We start from the raw sequence: 21776 nt of genomic DNA, 5'->3' as shown, positions 1-21776 counted from the left end.
TCAGCAAGTCAAACTGCTGATATTAATGAGCGTGTTTCATATTTCATTGAGTCTCTCCTGGTTTCAGCTGCTCCTTATGACTCAGCTGGCAAAACACAAAGCGGTTGCCTAAGCAGTATATGAAAGTCCCACAGATAGGTACTAAAGGGCCACTGCAAGGCCCAGCCAAGTCCCCCCAGGCTTGGGGTGCCATGCTGGTGCCAACTCTAAACCCATCCATTATCCCTTTAACTACTGCCTGCAAACTGGGGGTAGGGTGCTCTGTGCGACTCACAGCTTCTCTAAGCTGTAAGAGGCAGAGAGGGTGGGTGTCATTCTGAGACAAGATGCTGAGAATGTATATCCAACAGTGAGGCGACTATAGAAAATGAAGATTTATTGTGACTTCAGCAGGATGCAACCCTTCAAAGACAAGGCTAGGGTAAGATTTCCTCACCTAAACTGGAGTACTGATTAGCACAGTTTTTGAAGTTAGAAGAAAGGGGAGGGGCTGGGGTTGAGGTCAGTAATTCCTATCTCCTCAGCACCTCAACTGCAAACACATTTCTCCTCTTACAAACAAACTGGAGAGCCCGTTTCTTAGTGCAGGATGCAAGCTAGCTCTTGCTAGGGCCTGGGATGCTCCTGTTCCCTGAACAGATCTTCTCGGGCACTTGGGACAACCAGATAGCCCTTAGCCAGCCGAGTGGAAAGGGAATAAACTGCTGAGGGAGGAGGCCCATCCTGAGGGATATCTTCTGCACAGTGGAGAGGCCTGACAAGTCTGTACCTAGAGAAAAGAACAGTGTCTTGGATGGCAGGCCCCCTTGCCGGCACTCCGTGTCTCTCCCTGTGCAGTGCTGGACAAAGGCTAGCCAGCAAGTTGGCTAGAAGCCAGGGCCCAGCCTTGGGGTTGGGGAGCCCCGAGCCAGTATCTGCCACACTCACCGAGAAGGGCAGTCTCTCCGATTGCATGCGATGGGCTGCACGGCAGGGCGCACCTTCCCTGCACAGTGGGTGGGGTTGACCTCTGTGCTGTTCAGGAGGCACCTCAGGCGGGGTTGCTGAACGCCCCTGTTACCGCAGGAGGCTGAGCAGGTTGCCAGTCTGTCCACGGACCACCAGTAATCTGTCACAGGAGGAGGATCAGAGGTGAAAAGAAGACTGCATTATTGCCCATGCTCTGTGGGCACGAATTGTTATGAATGAGGCTCTGTCAGTGGGCTCCATTCCCAACTTATGCAGGCAAGTGGCATCATCTCCAGGAGACTCAGTTGGCTTACCCGTAAAGGGAGTACAAAGCCTCTACCTTGTGAAGTTATTGTGAGCACCAGATATAATGAAGGGAAAGGGCCTAGCCCAGCACCTGGCGCACAAAGAGTATTTAGAATCAGTGCCTCTGGTCCTTAATATTTTTAAGCACACTTGCAAAGTGCTTTTTCTTCCTAGTGGTTCAGCAGAAAGTGACTTTATTTTTCAACAAAGAGATATAAAAATATCACAAATAACTAACACTCATATTTATACGTGCACATTTGTGTTGGACTTTGTAGATGTTACTAAATGAAAAAAAAACCCAGTCTATCCAGAGAGTACTCTGGACATGAGACAATGACGTAAGGGAGAAATTCAATTTCTTTGGATTTTCTTTTTGGGGGTCTGGGACTCACTGGTAGGAAAGCTGTTAAAAATAACTGCGGGCTGGTAAATTGGGAGTGCTTATTTGCAAGGTCGTATATTACAAATCTTGCAGATAGGCACTGGCTTCTGGTTTTCAGCAGAGAATGGCTGGTTGGCAAGAAAATGGAACATTTACTTTCCTGTCTTGAAAGCCAAATGGCAGGGGAGGATGTTTAAGGGGAAAACCCATTTGCTCAGAAAAATCTCCCTCCTCATGTGCTACACTGGCACAAAATTCTGTCCCTTCCCACAGAATACTCCATTTTAGAATGCATGCAAAAGAATTTTGCTTTCCCTTAAAATAATCACACACAGGCCACAGGTTAGAACTAGCCTACGGGAAACTTGAAAGCCTCACTTACTTTCTATTTAACATGGCCCACTTTGGGTTTATTTCTCACTGTTTTGGGCTCATTCACAACGCTTTCTTGGTGCAGCTAATGCCAAGCCCCTCCCAAGGGCTTTCTGACCCGCCTGTGTTCCTGGAAGATTAATGCATGAGCCATCCAGTCTGTCTTTGGCGGGGCCACAAGAAAGGTGCCTGCAAAACACTTAGCACGTGACTGCAGTTTAAGACTCTTTCGGACGATAAGCAGGTACTGGCACTGGCTTGAATCTCCAGGAGAGGAGGCAATAACCAAGCAGTTCTGATCAAGAGGTTGTTTTTTAACAAAACCTGCAGAGAAAACTTGCACATGTGTGCTTGCATGCACACGTGTGTGTGTCTGTGTGTGTTTCTTACTAAACAAGCATAAATGAAACTTTTTTTTTGACTCTGATATATCATGGTGTTTCTTTGGTCCACAGCAGCACCAACATTGTGAGGCAGAAGGGCCCATTTATGAAAGCAGCACTGACTTTTCCAGATTCTGCTGGGACGGAGACTGGTGGCTCTTCTGAAGGGCCTCATTGTATGGAAACATGATTCAGCTTTGACTTTCATGCTCTAGGAACCACTGGAGATCAGAAATAATTTAGTTCTATTAGATAATTAGATTCTCAGGTCAACTTTCTTGTTCAAACAATAAGCCCAGCACCCAAAGCCTGAAGGGTTTCTTACCTTGGATCACCAAAGAGGCTTTTTGCACAAGCATTCCTGCCTCATTCTGTGCAAGGCAGCTGAATTCCCCTTGGGACCCGCCACTAAGATTTGCAACCTGGAGAATCTGTCCAGCTGCCAATATATGATATGTCAGTCCTGGGACAGTGGCAATTGGCTGACCACCATGGAACCAGGTGATATTTGGGGTAGGATGACCTTTGATGGGACAGCCTAGAGGGAGAAGAGAAGAGAGAGAAGCCATTAATAAAGCCAAGAGGGACATATTCCTGACAAGTTCTTTTAGTGTCTCTGTGGCTCTAGAAGCCATACATGCAGTGTAGCCCCCTTACCGGTGGCATTTTTCTTTTGCTTGCTATTTCCAAGCAAATAGATGTTTTTATTCTCTGGAATTCTGGGAAGGTGACTATTATTCATTCAATTAAGTAAAAATTCTCAGAGAATACAAACTGCTTATTTCTATGTCCTTGTAACTAACCTTTAAAAAATGAAGCAGTTAATATTCACTCATTGAAAAAATTTTCAAGTTAATTAGTTCCTACACTGATTTTCTACTGGAAGAAATCACTTCTTCAAATGTAGTGAGTTGGAAAAGAAGCTACATAGTAACCAATTAATCAATTTAATTGGTAAAAGTCTAGTATCTGCTACCATTTTACTCTTTATGTGATTTTCAAGCCAAAATTTTTTAACAGACTCTAGGAAAGCAATTGTAAACACCAATTTCATTTTTCTATCAGTCAAGAACCTTGGCCTTCTAACAGCTCTTACCAAGCCTGCATTTGGACATGTATGATATTCTAATTATCTACATAGTCATTAAACATACTTTGATACATTAAAATTCCAAAATATTAAGCTTAGATATTATGTCTACTCAAGCTTTTGTAGCATAGAATTATTAAAGTAAACTGGTTGCTACTGTGAGAAAAACCTAATTTTCTTTAAATTCAGAGTGCTCGCTGAATTTGCTGTTGTGTCCTCAACAACTTAGCTTCCAAAGAAAATTTATTTAGAAGCTCAAAACACATGGTAAACCAGTCAAAATTAAAGGTACTGGCAGTTTTCCCTCAATTTAGTTACAGAAGTAACGATTTTGCACCTACTGTTCTGGGGATAGATAAGACAGTGATGGTTATCTTCCTTCTTGCAAGGAGATCCTAGCTGGTATTGAATAAGAAACAAAGCACACTAATAAAACTGAGATGTAAGGCAGAAAATGATGAGATCTGTGAGACAAGAGAATGGCCACCTGCAATGGCTACCTATGGATCTGTAAGAGAAGGAATTTTCCAATGTTGTCTTCTTTTCTATTCCGGGTTCAACACTATCAGAATTTATAGTAGGATGCAGAGCTAACACAGGGAAGGTCCTTAGAGATAATCTAGCCTACATGCCAGAGGAGGAAACTGAGGCCCAACGATGTTAAGATACTTTCCCATGATTAAGTGGCAGCCTTTCTGATTCCTTGCCTTGTGTTCTTTCCTTTCTATCTGCCACTTGTATAGCTGCACACCAGCAAATTACTTAGCCTCCCTGTTATCTCTTTCCTTTGTCTGCTCATTCCTTTTGTCTCCTAATGCCCTAATTTCATATATACATATATACATATACACACACACTTTGAAAAAGGGCCCTGGAAAAATAACGCTGTAATTGACTGTATGAAGTTCAGGATGGGATACCACTGTTACAGAACCCAGTTCTTCATTCCTCCCTGTATTGACTCAATTTGCCTTGTAACTTTGCAGTGGCCTTCCATGATGGGTGGGTTACATGTACTTCCCCACCTCCTGATTTGGGGTTTGGCTATGTGACTACTTTGGCCAATAAAATGAGTCAGATGTTACACTAACAGTGAACAATCTGAAAGAGAAATTAAGAAAACAATTCCATTTATAATATCAAAAAGAATAAAATACTTAAGAATAAATTTAACCAAGGAGATGAAAAACATGTACACTGAAAACAACAAAATGTTGCTAAAAAATTAAAACATAAATAGGATGCTATGTTCATGGTTAGAAAACTTAATATTGTGAAGATGTCAATAACCCCAAGTGAACTACAGATTCAGTGCAATCCCTATCAACATCTCAATGACTTTTCTTTTTTTTTTTTTTGCACAGATATAAAAATTCATCCTAAAGTTTATATGGAATCTCAACAGATACTGAATAGCCAAGACAATCTTGAAAAAGAAGAACAAACTTGGGGTTTTCACACTTCCTGATTTCAAAACTTAGTAGAAAGCTACAGTAATTGAAACGGTATAGTACTGGTAAAAAAGATGTACATTATAGACCAACAGAACAAAATAGAGAGTCCTAAAATAAACTCTTGCTTATGTGGTCAAATGATTTCCAACATGGATGCCAGGACCATTTCATGGTGCTGGGAAAACAAGACATCCACTTGCAAAAAATGAAGTTGTGTATTTACTTTATACCATATAAAAAATTAAAAGTATAAAACTCTTAAAACACAGGCAAGAGTCTCATGATATGGTATTTGGCAATGATTTCTTGGATATGATACTACACAGTTAACAAAAGAAAAAAATAAACTGGACATCATTAAAATTGAAAGTTTTTGTGTGTTAAAGGATACTGTCACCAGGGTGAATAGGCGACTCACAGAATGGGAGAAAATATTTGCAAATCGTAGATTTGATAAGGGATTAATGTCCAGAATATATAAAGAATTCCTACAACTCAACAATATAAACAGTCAAACTAAAAAAAAAAAATATGGGCAAAAGACCTAAATAGACATTTCTCCAAAGATTTTAAAATGGCCAATAAGCACATGAACAGATGCTCAATATCACTAATTGTTACAGAAATGCAAATCAAAACCACAATGAGCTACACATCACATCCAGTAGGATCGTTATTAAAAAAAAAAAAAAAAAGGAAATACCAGTGTTGAGGAAGATGTGGGGTAAGTAGAATCCTTGTGTATTGCTGGTGGGAATGTACACTGATGCAGCCACTGTGGGACATAGTATGGAGGTTCCTCAAAAAATTAAATGTAGAATTAACCATATGCTCCAGAAATTCCACTTCTGGATATATATAACCAAAGGAATAGAAAACCAGGACTTGAATAGCTATTTGTACACTAATGTTTATAGCGACATTATTCACAATAGCCAAAAGGTGAAAGCATCACAAATGTCCATCAATGGATGAGTAGATGAATGAAGTATGACATGTATGTATGATAGAATATTATTCAGCCTTAAAAAGGAAAGAAATTCTGACATGTGTGACAACGTGGATGAACCATGAACACATCAATGAAAGAAGCCAGACACAAAAGGACAAATATTCTATGATTCCACTTATGTGAGGCACCTAGTGTAGTCAAATTCATGGAAGCAGAAATTAGAATAGTGATTGCCAGGGGCTAGAGGAAGGGGAGCATGGGGAATTGTTTTTTTAATGGGTACAGAGTTTCAGTTTGAGATGACGAAAAAGTTCTGGAGATGGAAAGCGTGATGGTTGCACAATGATGTGAATGTAATTAATGCCACTGAAAACTTAAAAATGTTTAAAATAGTCAATTTTATGTTATGAATATTTAACCACAATAAAGGAAATGAGGCAGATGTGCTGGTATACCAGTTCCAAACCTAAACCTCAAGAGACTGTGTGTTTTTGCTTGTGCTCATGTGCCTTTGCTATCACCAGTAGAAGAACATGCCTCGACTGGCCTGATGATCCCAAGAGGAGGTTGAGAGAAAAGTGGAGAACAGCCAAGTCTCCCCAGCCAAACTCAGTTTAGTTCAGCTGAAGTAAGTAAGATCAGTAAAAATAAAGGACTGCTATTTTAAGCCATTGAATCTTATTATTATTATTATTTTTTTAATGTGGTGATAGCTAACTGATACACTTAGGGGGAAGGGAGTTCCAAATTTCTCCTAGCTCTATGAATCCAAGGCTTGGGACAGGGCAAAGTTTCTGCCTGTGTGCTGATCACCTATGTCTTCTTATTCAGATACTTAGGAGGAGCAAGTTCCCTGCACGCTCCCGGTGGCATCTAGGCATCTAATATGTCATGAAGTCTGTGGTACTCACATTATACTCCTGTTATAAAATGGAGGTAAAAATGGCCTTGGGGAGAGGTGTATAGAAATCAGTCTACTGGGGATCTCCTGGGAGCAGCAGTACCGAACTCTCTTCAGTCCCAACTGTAGTCTGGAGTTAGATGCTGATTTCATTTTCTAATAAAAGGCAGGAATACTGTACATTTACTTAGTCAAATAGCATGATTTAAAAAGTGAAGCTTGAAACCAGTATGGCTTTTCAGACTTGCCTAAACAGGCCAATATATGTCTCAATCACATCTGCTTTGAAGGGGGGGAAAAAAAGGTGTCATACATGGTTAAGACGCTGGTTCCAGGAATCATTATGTTTGGTCAGTGGGGACAGAGGTCTGGTGAGGCTGACTATATTCTAAGTTGATAAGTAAGAACTTTGCTATTTCTGAGGAAACATGAGATATTTGGCAAGGAAATCTCTCATATTTAGCCTAATCTTCATTTTCCAACTCCATTAGGATTGATTTTCTGAGAGAGTTTTTAAGCAGAAAAAGGAGCAGTAGCAGCCTCAGGCTGTTTTCTATGGCTGATGAAGTTACTTCTCTGGGAGCCAGGAATCCTAGTCAGCTAAATAGGAGGCCATTTGCATAACAATTTACATTTATAATCTTCCCTCCTTCTTGGAATCAGGGGCCAGAGTGAGCAGCCAGGACATCTCTCTTGGCCCATCTGGGTCTTGAGTCTTGGACATGCTCCCAGGGCCTTCCAGCCTAGTGCTCCCAGTGCAGATGAGATGGGGCAGAGTTCCTTCTAAGGGCAGGCATCAGGGCTGCCATGACATGAAGTTCTTACAACTTGAGAAAGACTCATGAGTAGCAGCAGCGAAGACAGCTGTATGGAGCAGCTGTCTTCCTAGTAATGCCTCTCATTCTGAAACCTATCAGGATACAAATCAGTTTTGTAGAAAGTTTTAAAAAGAAAAGCAATTTTGTCACTCTCGAATGCACTGACACAGATTCATGACTCTCAATTAGAAGCTTAGATTTCATGCTTCCGATTCTGTGTTTCCCTCTCTCTCTGCCCCTCCCCCCTTCATGCTGTGTGTCTCTCTCTGTCTGAAAAATAAATAAACGTTAAAAAAAAAAAAAAAGAAGGGAAGATTCCTAGAAGCTTAGATTTCAATAGGGTTCTCTGGTTTCATTTTTCTAATCTGTAAATGAGAGTTTTGACTGAGTGAACGGTTTTATAATTGATAGTTTCCTGGGTCCCTACGGGGCTGCAGAGGTACCTGGGGAGGGGCCTTTGAGAGGAAATCAGCATAAGGTGGGGCTCTGGGGATTCTATTTCCTTTTCAATAATAAACGAATATATTGGGCTTCTGCATAAGAAGATTCCACAATTAATAACCACTGAATTAGATAACTTTAAGGTCCTTTTAAGGTACCTAGATTTCCCAACATCATTTCAAACTCAGCATCCTCACTCTTCTTCCTGCTCCCCAATAGCCAAGTACCAAGGGTAAAATAGACTATTCAATCTATATGGCTTAGATCATTGTGTAGTGATACTGAACTATGCCAATGAAAAGCTCATGGAAGAGATTTTACATATGAAAGTGATTGAGGATTAAGGTAAACTGAGGGGTGCCTGGGTGGCTTAGTTGGTTAAGGTAAGTCAGGAAGAGAAGCTATTGCTTATCTCCACCCCTGGAGATGGATGAGTTTAGTTTTAAGCATTTAAAGGTTGTGATGGAACCAGAGTACAGAAAAATCCATCAAGATGATGGAGATAAAAATGGAAGTCTGATATTTGCTACAAATTTGGGGAACCAATTTCATACATGTGTGTGGAGAAAGTCTTCAATGAAAAGAGATCAAACCTCAGGACAAAACAGTGGGAGAATTCTAGCATTCAGTGATTGAAGACTAATGAGGCGGTATTAAAGAAGTCTGAGAAGAAATGTGTGAGAGGACAAAAATTGAGACAATGTGATATCATGGAAATCCAGAGAGGAGAGAGATTACAGAAACTAGTTGTTAGAAAATAAGTGATTAGTAAGAATATGTGTAATGAATGAATGGCTTCATTTGTTTACAAAAATAACTAAATAAACAAACATTTTCCCCACAATCGCTCCACTCCCTGCTCAGGCAATAGGTAAATTCATCCTCACTCATGTTTGAATGATCAAACTTCCAAGTTAATAGAATCAGAAATAAAAGTGTATAATCAAAATATCCTATTCAATGCTATGCACACCCATGTATTGAATTTAAGAGAAAATTTACCTCTGGGTCTTCAATCTTTAGAAGCAGACCAACATCTGGGTTATTAAAAAGATGAAAAACTAAAGAGGGTGAATGGGAATGTTTCAAATGTAGCAAAACAAGAACAGAATAGATCTCGGCCAGAAAACTCTTCAAACAACTTGACTGGGGATTCTAGCTTCCAGTAATGGTGAATAACTTGGTTGGACTAACCTTCCTGCAAATAGCAATCATAAAATCTAAACAATAACCACGACAACCCCCATTAAACAACTCTTTGAAAGCAATGAAGAGTAACCAAAAGCAGTGACAGAAACAGGAGGGTAATCTATCCTAGAAATTCAGGAATTGCAACAAGTGTGATTTGCCAGCTTGTAGCTTGCTACCTGAGCAAATTCCTCAAAGCTCATGTGGTCCAGAGAGGTGGCTTGACATGTCAGAGGACAGAGTCTGGGGGTTGTTAGAACAGCTGAAAAGTTAAGGGAAAAATCCAGGAAGAGTCACGGTGGGGATAAACCTCAAAATCTACATAAATCCTGTCCAAATTCTTAGTATACAAACCCCAGGGGACCCAGCAAAAGAACAGCAGCTAGAAGCTGAAAGAACAGAGTAGAAAATTCACTTGGTGTTCACTGCAAGGAAGACAGAGGTTGGAATTTGAGTCTAACAAAGTTAACTGTCCACCAGAACAAGAATGAACACTCTTCTGGGGAACATAACAGAATCCAGAGTCTCTACAATATACCATTTATAATGCTCAGTATATAATAAAAACTATTAGACAAGAAGAAATGTGACCCATAGTCAAACAGCAATTTCTCTCAGGATTGCATGAATTGTGAGATGCAAATGTTTCAGTGAGTGGACAATGATTTTAAGCAACTATTATAAATATGTTAAAAGACTTAAAGGAAAATACACTCATAATAAATGAATACATAAAGTATCTCAGTGGAGAAGTAGAAACTACAAAGATAAATTTCAGAGCTGAAATGTATAAAACACGAAATAAGAAATTCATCAGATGGGCTCCAACAGAAAGTTGGAGATGGAATGAGTCAGTAAACTTAAAGCCTTAAAGAGTATACTAGTTTTCTAAGGCTGCCATAACAAGGTACCACCAACTGGGTGACTTAAAAAATGGAAATTTATTGTCTCACAGTTTTGGAGGCTAGAAGTCTGAGATCAAAGTGTCAACAGTATTAGTTCCTTCTGATGGCTGTGAGGAATAATCTGTTTTACCCCTCTCTTCTAGCTTCTTGTGGTTTGCTGGCAGTCTTTGGTGTTCCTTGGCTTATAGATGCATCACTCCATGCTTTCATGTTCACATGGAGTTTTCTCTTGAGTGTCTCTGTGTCTAAATTTCCCCTTTTTGTAAGTCATGTTAGATTAGAACCCACTCTAATGACCTCATCTTAACTTCATCATCTTCAAAGACCTTATTTCTAAATAAGGTCACATTTACGGGCTTATAGGTACAGAGGGTTTGGAATCTCAATATCATTTGGGGGCACATAATTCAACCCATAACAGAGGACTATCCCAAGCAGAGCACAGCAGTCTGAATGAATTGATGAGATAAAGAATACAGTTCAAAGAGGCTCAGGCAGCTAGATGTTGTTGAGAATTTTGGAGATGAGAGTGCTACATAGAAAAAGAGCTCCAGAAATCTGCATAAATTCATCCTGACAATCTGCTCAATTAAAGATATAATGCATAACTCTATAAGGCTGAGCAAAGACCAACTAAGGAGTTGTGAGTCTAATAGTTCCCAAAGCTCAAATAGGGCTGGGAGACCTTGAAATTCTGACAAGCCAGATTGGAATATCCTTGTTGATCATCTGGAGTATTCAACAGAAACCCTACAAGGGGCTACAATAAAGACTACTCTAGAGGTGTCTTAATAATGCTTAAATTAAAAAGAAAGTCAAAATTAAACATTGAATAACTTTAACAGAAGAAAATCCAACAATCTCTAGAAGACAATAAAATCCAGATACCTACTTACACAAAATTTACACCATCCAGCACTCAATCAAATGTTAACTGATAAGTCTAGAAGCAGGAAATCTGATCCATAACCAAGACAAATTCAGTCAGTGGAAACAAATCTAGAAATTATAGGGATTATAGAATTACCAGACAAGGATATTAAAGTAGAATGTTAAAAATATGTTAAGTATTTAAAGGAAAACATGCAGATAAGAATAGAAGGTATAAAAAGAATCAAATGAACTTCTAGAAATGAAACATACACCTTATGAAGAATTCACTAGATACAATTTAAATCCTAGAGAAAAAAATTTGTGAAATTGACGATGCAGGAATTGATAATTGCCAGAGTGAAGCAAAGAGAGAAAGAAAACTGAAAAAAATATCACATGTTCAAAAACATATGTCAGACAAGGATATAGTTAGACATGTGTATCTGTCAAAAATATAAATGTCAAAAATGTACGGTTAAGATTTGAACATTTTAATGTATGTATATTTCACTTAAAGAATAATTAATTGGGGGGGAGAGGTAGAAGTACAAGTGAAACAGAAATGGCTGCATGTTTATTGATGCTGGGTGATGAGTGTTGTTTACTTTGCATATATGCAAAATTACCCCTAATAAAAAGGAAAAAAACACATATTTCTGTTGTCTAAATCATCGATCAGCATGAGCAACTCAGCGTCCAGAGTTGCTTTTCTTTTTTTAATTTATTTTTGAGAGACAGAGAGAGACCAGAGCACGAGTGGGGGAGGGGCAGAGAGGGAGGGAGACAGAATCGGAAGCAGGCTTCAGGCTCTGAGCTGTCAACACAGAGCCCGACGCAGGGCTCGAACCCACGAACTGTGAGATCATGACCCGAGCTGAAGTCTAACACTCAACTGACTGAGTCACCCAGGTGCCCCCCAAAGAGTTGCTTTTCACATATTCTGCTCATTCTATGTTTTTTCTGTAAGGGTTTAACACATTAAAAAAATTTACTGTTCCAGCCGCTACTTTCAGATCTTTCCTCAAACGCTTTATAACCTGCCCAACTTACAAATTCCTGCTCATAGGTTCACCTTCGTTCATTTAGCCCTGTTGAAGTCAGAGGTCACTTTCATTTGTACTTCTATCACCCTTGATTCCCACAACTTTGGTTCAGTTGCTCTGTATGGCAGAAAGTGCTAGTGATCCTATCATAACTGTCCTTTCCTTGGAGTAAAAGAACCCCTGAATTTCAGTTAGGGAGACATTTCCCATCCCCCTTTGCAATAAGGTATAGGACATATGATTGCCTTCGGTGAAATGAGGGGGAAAGTGATGTATACACTGCCTGGGACATGTCTTTAAAAGAAAAGTGCTTGCTCTTGTTCCCCCTTCCTCTATCCTTCATGTATGTGGAGTGAATCATCTTGGCCCAGGTGTTGGATGTCCCAGTGATAGGAGTGTAAATTTTTTTTTTTGGTCTGGGTCCCTAGATGACATGGTAGGTTGTCAGACCATCTTTGGAATGCCTTCCTCTGGACTGCCAAGTGAGATAGAAATACACTCCTGTCCTGCTGACTGTGATTTTTGGCTCTTTGTTATAGGTTGTTGAATGCATATCCTAACTATGACAGTCCTAAATATTCTTTCCTTTACAGGGCCAGTGTCCTGCTATATAGGTTATTGTGTTTTCCTTCACATCTGTACAGTGACCAGAGAGAACGTACTTCTAGTAAGTGTGACTACTCACCATGCATTGAAAATGGTATTAGGGAAGTCTGCTTTCAAAGGTAAAGGGAAAGTCAAGACCAAAATAAACTAATTATAACTAAAGCCAATGAACAAAATTTCTGGCCATCTGCCTTTTCCATCACTAATCTGTCTTTCAATGCTTTTCTCATTCTCTTTAAAGACTTACTTTGTATCCAGAAGTGGTATCGTCCCCAGAACACGTGTGATGCAGGCCTCTGTGCTTTTATGTACATATTTATGTGCATGTCTCTATGCGTACACAGTGGTCTCTGAGGTTTGCCCACCGCAATAGTCAAAATAAGAAATCTAACATGAATTCCCACAGTGTATGTTCCCAGTGAATAATTATCCATGTTTCACTGCTAATGAGAAAACCTGGCTTGTAACAGGGGTTCCTTTCTGTCACGGACATTTCTCATTTGCTAAAGTAAAAGAGGTATCAATCATTTTTTGAAGGTGAGCAATCTCTCTGTGTGCCATTTTACAAGGACACCAAAATCATGGGCTAACGTGTTCCACACCTCCAGAGAGACCACGTAATGAACCACTCCCCTGCCCCCTCTGATTCAGTGAGGATGTTGACAATGTTTCATGCAGGGGCTAGCATCTCCTTTTCTGTTTCCCTCCCGGACACATGAACGTTGACCATTTCTGTCCTCCCGACTGCAACGCCTACGCCAGGAAACAGTCAATCAGCAGGGAATGACAGTGTTCTCTTTCCTCAGACCTCCGTTATTACAGGTCTTGAGTTGGTTAGGTGTCTGAGGAGGAAGCAGTGCTTGGGAAGCCTGCCTAGCTAATGAGAGTTCTGGCAGCAGAAAGCCTCTCTCTATCAATCCTTTTCAACCAGTGAAAGAAAATATTGCCTTTAGGCCACCATTCCTAGGTCTACTGTGGCTCTAAATTGAGCCAAAGCCAGGTGTGATTCATACATGTGTGAGGGTTTTTCCTCCTAGTTTCACCTACTATTTTTTTTTAAAAATACATTAACTGGAGAGTGATAAAAGTTTAGAATGAGGGAGAGGTGCACAGTAAGAAAATCAAATTAAATATGAAATTGCATCCTCTGGGAGTCCGTTTAGCTGTAACCTGCCACTAGTTGACATCCCTGATTAAGTCAAATTGACCTCACTGACTTTCTTCATCTTTGTCTATTTCACATTGGTTTCTGCAACTGAAGTAGCCCCACTCAGGGAAACAGGTTGATTCAACAGACGAGGAAAACATGGGGGAAGAAAACTGGGAGGCCTGGTGGCCCTGGCTTCCACTTCCTTGCACCCTTTGGAAGATGCTGGTTTACCTTAAAGATGGGGAGATAGGACTGCCTTTGAGGCACCTGTCTAGAACGAAGCTCTGAACTCATGATGGTCATTACTTAGTGGATATTTTCATTGAATTGAAGGGCTGGAAACCAGTAGGATTTCTGGTCAGCTGAGAGAGAGGCAAGCAGCTCAATTTATGGGCTTCCTTGTAGGATGGATGAAGCCAACTCGGGCATTTGTCAGCTGCTCATCACCTGAGGGAGACACATATCCAGAGTTGAATTCCATGAGCTCTTAGCCTTCATGAGAAGAAGGCAAGAGTTCAGGGTGCAAATTCTTCCATCTCTCCTCCCTCGGCAGCCAAATAGTTCAGAAAAAGGCACCTGAGCTTGATAAACCAATTGTATAGAGCAAAAACTGAAATAGACTGAAAGAGGCCCAGAAGAAACAATGGTTTGAAAATGGAAGACACGGTCTAAAAGAGGAGGAGAAAAAAGTAGTGCTCTGGAGGGTTTCATTTATTTAACCACTATCTAAAGGCAAAGAAAGCTGTGGCAGATTAGGACGTGCTGTGTAAAAATATTAAAGACGTGGCATTATTACTTCATGAGCTGGCTCTGGGCCTGTCAGCATTTCCATTATAATCCTGTATTTTTCACGGAGTTAAAACTTACTATAAAAATGATGTGTGCTGGGATGAAACTTGGCACTTGGTGGAGTCAGTCTGGGAGTCCTTTCCTTAATTTAATTTTACAAAACTGGAAAATGCTCAGCCATTTAAATTTATGGAGGGATCTCCATGCTGCGCGTGGTATACGGTGCGCACTGGCCTCACTCTAAGGCCGTGGGGTGACGGACCAGAGCAGAGAGGCCGCCTCGCCACATTTTCTGGCTGCTCCTTTCAGGTTTGGTGTTCCCTGGAGTTTGAGAGATGGTCTCTAAAGCAGCATAGATTGGGTGGGAACTGGCACCAGGCAGTAGGCTGAAAGACATGATTAATTCATATCGGAAAAAACTCAGTTCCTTACTCCCCATTTGTCAGCTGGACCCCAGAAGGCTGTGGGGGAAGACACACAACTTTAATTTTCACTCCGATTTTTGGGACCTCCCAATAAGCTGGTCGAATAAGCAGGCCAAGACTATTCCCATGTACATTTGCCCAAAGAAAACTAACTTTAAAACATTCCTGGAAGAAAAGGAACTATACAAGCCCATTTTCCATTCCCCAAATGTCTTTTTACCCCTAGGGCAGGCTTTGGGTTTCCACTGGCAGGGGGTATGCTAATGTCTCCATGCTCTTGGGCATCTGGTACAAGAACTTGATATATTTCTCAGCATGAAAAGTAGCTCCGTCCAGATTTATGACTTGATTAAAGCCTTGCCTTCTCCAAAATGGTTTGGTTATTGCTTGGCTACTGCCCTCAGCCAGTACCTTAGGATCTGATTATTCTCTTACAGGTAAGGAAGGTGATTGCCATTTATGATGTCCATACGTACAGAGTCTCAGCTATGAAAATATAATTGCATTGTCTAAGTTAGAGTTTGGCACTGCTGAACAACATGCTTATCCAGGGTTGACTGGGCTACCTGGGGGTGGGGGTTTGGAAACTGGTCCAATTTCTTTAAATTCACATTAGTGTTGACGGGGATTGAAACTATCTAAAGTGGATAATACACAGAGTTCCCATGTGTCCTTCTCTGCCAGCAGGCTCTTGGCATGAAACGCACCTTTAAAAACACATCAGCATTTTTTTAAAGTTTCAAATTTCTGGGTTTATAAGTCCCTGGTTGACTCTACCCTCAGGCTGCTGGCAGGTGCTACCAGGCCTGCAGGAGGAAAGACTGGGGTGACCCCAGAGGAGGCCTGGCTGGAGGCTGTCTGGAGCAGAGGAAGGGAGTTTCAGTCCACTGATGAGATGGCCTTTTAATGAAGCCCAGAATGTGGATCTTGCTTGGGCCATACCATACTTTTGAGGAGGGTCCCATGTCTGAACCCCCCTCTCTGTGTGTGTTTAAAGGTTACACCCACCAAGTCTAGATTGTGTAAGGAATGAGACTGATATTTCACATTTGGCCCAAATGGGGACAATATTTCAGGGCTTTCAAGAAGTCCTCTGTAATAATCTAGGTGCTACTGCTGTGAGAAATGATGGTTTCAGACTCTATGAATATTCTCTTCCCTTGCGGAATATAGCCGTCCTCAACCCCTCACGCCAGCCAACGGAGAGGCCAGCTAGAAAACATCCAGATTAGGCTGGGGAAAAAAACAAAAGCCAGCAGCAGCTCAGATCCAACATGCCTTCGTGAACTCAGCCTAGGTTTGGCTCGCTTATGGGCCAGAGTCTTTGCAAAATAAATAAAAACCCACACACGCAAGAAAAGAGCCTTCGCTCACAGCCCTGTACACACCCCATTTCAGTTCTCCTCTGCTGAACCAAAGCCACAGAACAGCAGTGGATGTGAAGAATGGCTAATATTCATAGCAGGTATCCTCAGAGGCCTGACTGGGGCACACCACAGAGTTCAGCGGCAAGTCACAGGAAGGAGTAACTGCTGACTAGGGATTCCAGGGTGAGCGGTAGGGGTGGGGCTGCTGGGGGAGCATTTCCAGGGTGAGTGGTAGGGGTGGGGCTGCTGGGGGAGCATGAAGACCTTGCCTGAATTTATTATTCCCACATAAGCCTCCTGGGTCTTGAGACTCCAGAAACTCCTCAACAAAGTAAAGAAAATAATAAACAATGTGACTGAGGTGAATAAGGGGAGGGTTAAGCAGGCGGGCTGAAGCAGGGATGGGAGCCATGTGGAGGGAGAAAGGAGAGAGATGGGAGGGATTTGGTGGTGAGTGTTTGCAAGAATGCTGCTGGCTAACTCTGCTGGTGTCATAATATGTTCTGGCAGGTGATGTCTGGCCTTTGGCAGCCAAGCCGGAAGAGTGTGTAGTTTGTGAAGGGCCCAGAAATAGAGGTGTCCTATGAAGAGGAGGTCAGAAACCTACAACCCTGACTGAAAAAGCCATCACGGAAATGGGACACGGATCTAAAGAGCAGAGAGTGGCTGTCCAAATGCCTGCTCTTTGTCTGGCAACATACATTTCTGATACTGATTTGTTTTGGATTCTAATCCTCGTTGCGTTTGGTTCTCAGATCTGCCTTGGTCCTCTACAGTGCAGAGACTCCCTTGGAACATTTAGTGTGCTCCCTGGTGATTTAAGGTTGAGGTGGTAAGTTCAGACCCTCGGGGCAAATCTGACCTTGGAAAGAATCACCTGGACTTAGAGACCCTAAAACCAATGCAGTCTCCTTAGGGAACTTGGGATTCTAGGCAAAGTAGCCCTGAGTGAGGCAGAGGGCATGATGCTTTGCTGGGAACAGAGAACTTATTGATTGAATTCATTCTTTATGGGCTTTCCTATTCTCCAAGCACTCACATCAGGTGAAAGTAGAGGGTCTAGAATGGGAGAGGAAACAGGGCTATTTGCCTAATCTCTATACAACTGCTGGAAGTGAGAACTAATGTTCCCACTGAGCTTCTCAAAGGCATTCCAAGGACAGTAGAGATATGAAAGGCTAAAGATCCAGGCTTGGGGAGAGCAAAAACACGTACCATGGGGATAGGTAATGCCTGTTATTCAGTAACCTCACCGGGTACCTACACTCCACGTTAAAAGGTGCAATTAGCATTCCACTACTGTTTGGCTCCTAGAGCTTTCTAAAGACTAAAGCTGGGAAATACCAGGAAATAGGGAAAGAAATAACTCTTCCTATAGTAAGGAGACTTTTTTTTTCTCCTAAAATGCATTTTTGGATTATGATTTTGCAGGGTTGGACTGAAAGAGAAGTGTTTACAATAAGGTGCCCACACATTGCTATCTCTTTGTCAAAATAATTTCTTAAAAACTAAGCAGTAGAAAGATCTTTTTGTCATTGTTGATAAGAAAGTCTAGAGTGAGAGTGGGCAATTTTTTTTTTTAAAGGCCACACAATACATATTTTGGACTTTGTGGTCCATATGGTCTCTGTCACAACTACTCAACTCTGCCACTATAACTTGAAAGCAGCCACAGACAATAAATAAATGAAAAGGGAATTAAATGGGCATAGCTGTGCCCAACTAAAACCTCAATTACAAATAGGTGGTAGCCTAGACTTGGCCGAAGGGCCAACTCTGGTCTAGTGTATGAGATTATTAGAGTTTCTGTATGCTAAGAACCACACAGTGTAGTAAAACCACTAAATGCCTGTGCAGGATGTATTTTTACCTCTACAGACAACTACCATTTTCACAAGAGAATAAAGATGAATTCAATACCTCCTTTGCTATGTAACAGGCTCAATTAATTGTTTTAAAGAAAATCCAGTGCATGTTCATTATAGGTTAGAAGTTCAGATAAATATAAGAATAAAATAATCCTGGGGCGCCTGGATGGCTTGGTTGGTTAAACACCTGACCCTTGATTTCAGCTTAGGTCATGATCTCACAGTTTATGAGACTGAACCCCAGGTCAGGCTCCATGCTAACAGCAAGGAACCTGCTTGGGATTTTCTCTCTCCCTCTCTCTGCCCATCCCACGCTTGTGCTACTCTCTCTAAAATAAATAAATATTAAAAAAAAAAAGAATAAAACAATCCTAATCGTATGAATGTTGTTTCTTCTAATCATACATGTGCACATATATCACTGAATAGGTTGATGAATCTCAGTCTCATCAATGAATATAGGTCTACATCTTTCTTTTAAATTGCTGCTTAAGATTCTATGTGTGAATGCATCAGAACTTTTGTTTAATCAATTCTCTATACATAATTACGTTGTTTCCAATTTTCCATTAATATAAACTAAGGTATAATAACTTTCTTAGTATATATAATCTTTGCATCCAGATATCTCTTAGGTTACATTACTGAGGTAGCATTGCTAGATCAATAAGCATCATTTAAAAATATATTGCCTCGGGGCGCCTGGGTGGCGCAGTCGGTTAAGCGTCCGACTTCAGCCAGGTCACGATCTCGCGGTCCGTGAGTTCGAGCCCCGCGTCAGGCTCTGGGCTGATGGCTCAGAGCCTGGAGCCTGTTTCCGATTCTGTGTCTCCCTCTCTCTCTGCCCCTCCCCCGTTCATGCTCTGTCTCTCTCTGTCCCAAAAATAAATAAAAAACGTTGAAAAAAAAAATAAAAAAAAAATATATTGCCTCCAGAAATGTTATTCTAATTTATGCCTTGGGCAACAATGGATGACGGTAAATGCCAACTGATTATTGGATATTGTGGTTGGTAGGCAGAATAACGATCTTCCAAGGATAATCACATCCTAATCCCTGAAACCTATGAGTATGTTACCTTGCATGGCAAAAGAGGCTTTGCAGATGTGATTAAGAAAGGATCTTGAAAGGATCATGAAAGGGAAGATTATCCTGGATTATTCAGGTGGGCACAATGTAATCATAAGAGTCCTTATAATGGGAAAGGAAGTGGGCCAAAGTCAGAGAGAGATGTGAAGAAGTTGCTAGATGTTGGCCTTGCAGATGGAAGAGGGCCAAAGGATGTAAGTAACTTCTAGGTGCTGGAATAGGTAAAGAAATGGATTTTCCTATAGAGACTCCAGAAGGAACACAGCCTGGCTGATCTTGATTTTAGCCAAATAAGACCCATTTCAGACTTCTGGCCTCTACAACCATAAAAGAATAAATTTGTGTTGTTTTAAGCCACTAAATTTGGAGAAATTTGTTATAGCAGCAATAGGAAACTAATACAGATTTTGTAAATGTTTTTCATCTTTGCCAGTCTCCTCATAGTTAATTAATATTGTCTAATTATTATTTGCATTTGTTTACTAGTAAGATTGAATCTATTTTTGAGCTTTTAATGTATAGCAAGTCATTAGTTGCTGGGTCATGGATATCTTTGAGAATCTGAAGAAAGTTTTATTAGAGAAAAGTAGGTTTGCACATATGCTAGGGAGCTTACAGCCTCTTAAAGCTCATGGTCCCCAGGATAAGAGCTTCTAAAAAAAAAATAAAATAAAAAAATTAGACTTAGAGAGCAGGGCTGGAAAAGGTACCAATGATAGCATTCTCTTATTCAAATCCAGAAACATAAAACATGCTAGTACTCCCTGGCTACATAAGACTTGATGTTATAAAAAGTGCCTGGCTTAGAGGGTGGTCACCAGTGATCTGGCCAAGCAGATCCTTCCTGCAACACAGAATACAAAGACGAGGTACTGTCCAGAGCCCCCTTTTGTTCTCTACCTGTTTTACCCTCTAGCTTTCAAGCCTGGAAGCAATTTGGTTTCTGTTCAGAAATTCTTACACCAGCCATTTCTTTCCGTTTTCCCCTCTTAAACAATTAAGTCTAAAAGCCACCAGGTGAAGCCAAAGAAGGCAGCAGCATTCATAGGGAGGAGGTGGGAAGTCATGGTAGACCAGAGTGGGGCACTAGGCCTGAGCAGGGTGAAGAGGGCATCTACCTGAGGATTGTGGTGATGGCTTGGTGAGGGGTGTCAGACCCTGAGTGGGATAAAGACCACAACTGTGGGGGGTAGAGACAGTGGTGATAGATTATACTGAGAGGGTTTGATTAAATAAGTATATATATTAAGGGTAGTGGGAGACGGATAATTGCAAATATTGAAAGGGTAAAAAACAGAATAAATACTGTGGTGTTGGACAATAGTTGGAGATGTAAGGAAGGACTCATGAATCCCAATATACAGACATAGAAATAAAACAAATGTGTTTGCACGTGTGTATATGTATAGATAGATAGACAGACAGGTAGACAGTTTTCATTTCTCTGCACTGAGAAGGACTGAGAGCAGTGATACTCCAAAAGCAATGAACAGACCTGGGTCAGAGATCTGGGTTTCTAAATATCAATTCTCCAAGGCTAGAGCAGGTAAATTTCAAGATGAGACAGAGAGTAAGAAATTATCAAAGATTCATATGGACATATCAAAGGGTACAGGAATCACCTTAAAGAGGCTCTAAATGACTGAATCTGAGAAATTTCTTGCATAAAAGTAAAACAGGTTAGCAATAGATTATAGCCCATTCAATAAGACAGGAATCTGTGAGTCCATGCAGATATAAATAAGTAAATGAATCAATTGAGTGTTAAATGAGGAACAGAATATTTAACATAGTCTCAAAGCATCTCTTCACAAAATACATATTACAAGGGCAAAAAGGGAAACTTTAGAATGAAAAAGCCTGGCAGATACCACCTTAAACAAGTGATTGGAATTAACATGAACCGTAGTGGTACAATGGCAATCATGATCATGTGATCGGGTGTAATGGGAAGAGTTCAGCATCACTTCTGTGATGTTTCTGCCAGAGATGCATAACTTGAATCTAATCATGAGGAAACCTGAGACAAATCCAAATTGAGGAACATATTTTAAAATAACAGTCCCATAATCTTCAAAATGGTTAAGGTCATGAAAGTCAAGGGAGCCTGAGGAGCGGTTCCAGATTGAAGAAGACTTAAGAGCCATGAAAACTAAATGCAGCATGGGATTCGGGACAGATTATTTTGCTGTTAAGGACATTATTGGGACAACTGCCACAACGTGAAGGAAATGTACACTGGGTGATGGGGTATTGTGCTGTCAACTCATTCGGACCAGGTAGAAAAAATTCTTTATGTTATACTTCCAACTTTTTTGTGAAATGGAGATTATGTCAAAATAACAGTATGGTAATGAAAAAAAGCAATTCTTATACCAAATCAAGAAATAGAACAACAGGTGTGGGAGAAAAACCTTCTCTAT

At 40.8% G+C, this 21776-nt stretch overlaps 1 protein-coding gene across 4 annotated transcripts in view; it reads right to left on the bottom strand.

The window, feature by feature from the left end:
* The window catches only part of ADAMTSL1 (ADAMTS like 1), an 881240-nt gene that overhangs the window by 31277 nt on the left and 828187 nt on the right, over nucleotides 1-21776 (bottom strand). For all 4 annotated transcript variants that reach the window (XM_078436763.2, XM_078436761.2, XM_078436762.2 and 1 more), the window contains 2 exons: nucleotides 2720-2932; nucleotides 928-1108 (listed from right to left, as the gene is read on the bottom strand). In XM_078436763.2, the coding sequence (XP_078292889.2) occupies nucleotides 928-1108; nucleotides 2720-2932 (394 nt within the window). The remainder of the gene's footprint in view (nucleotides 1-927; nucleotides 1109-2719; nucleotides 2933-21776) is intronic.

Source organism: Panthera onca, chromosome D4 (assembly GCF_046562875.1).
Source record: "Panthera onca isolate mPanOnc1 chromosome D4, mPanOnc1 haplotype 2, whole genome shotgun sequence".
Lineage (NCBI taxonomy): Eukaryota > Metazoa > Chordata > Mammalia > Carnivora > Felidae > Panthera > Panthera onca.
This window is presented reverse-complemented; position numbering and strand designations above follow the sequence as displayed.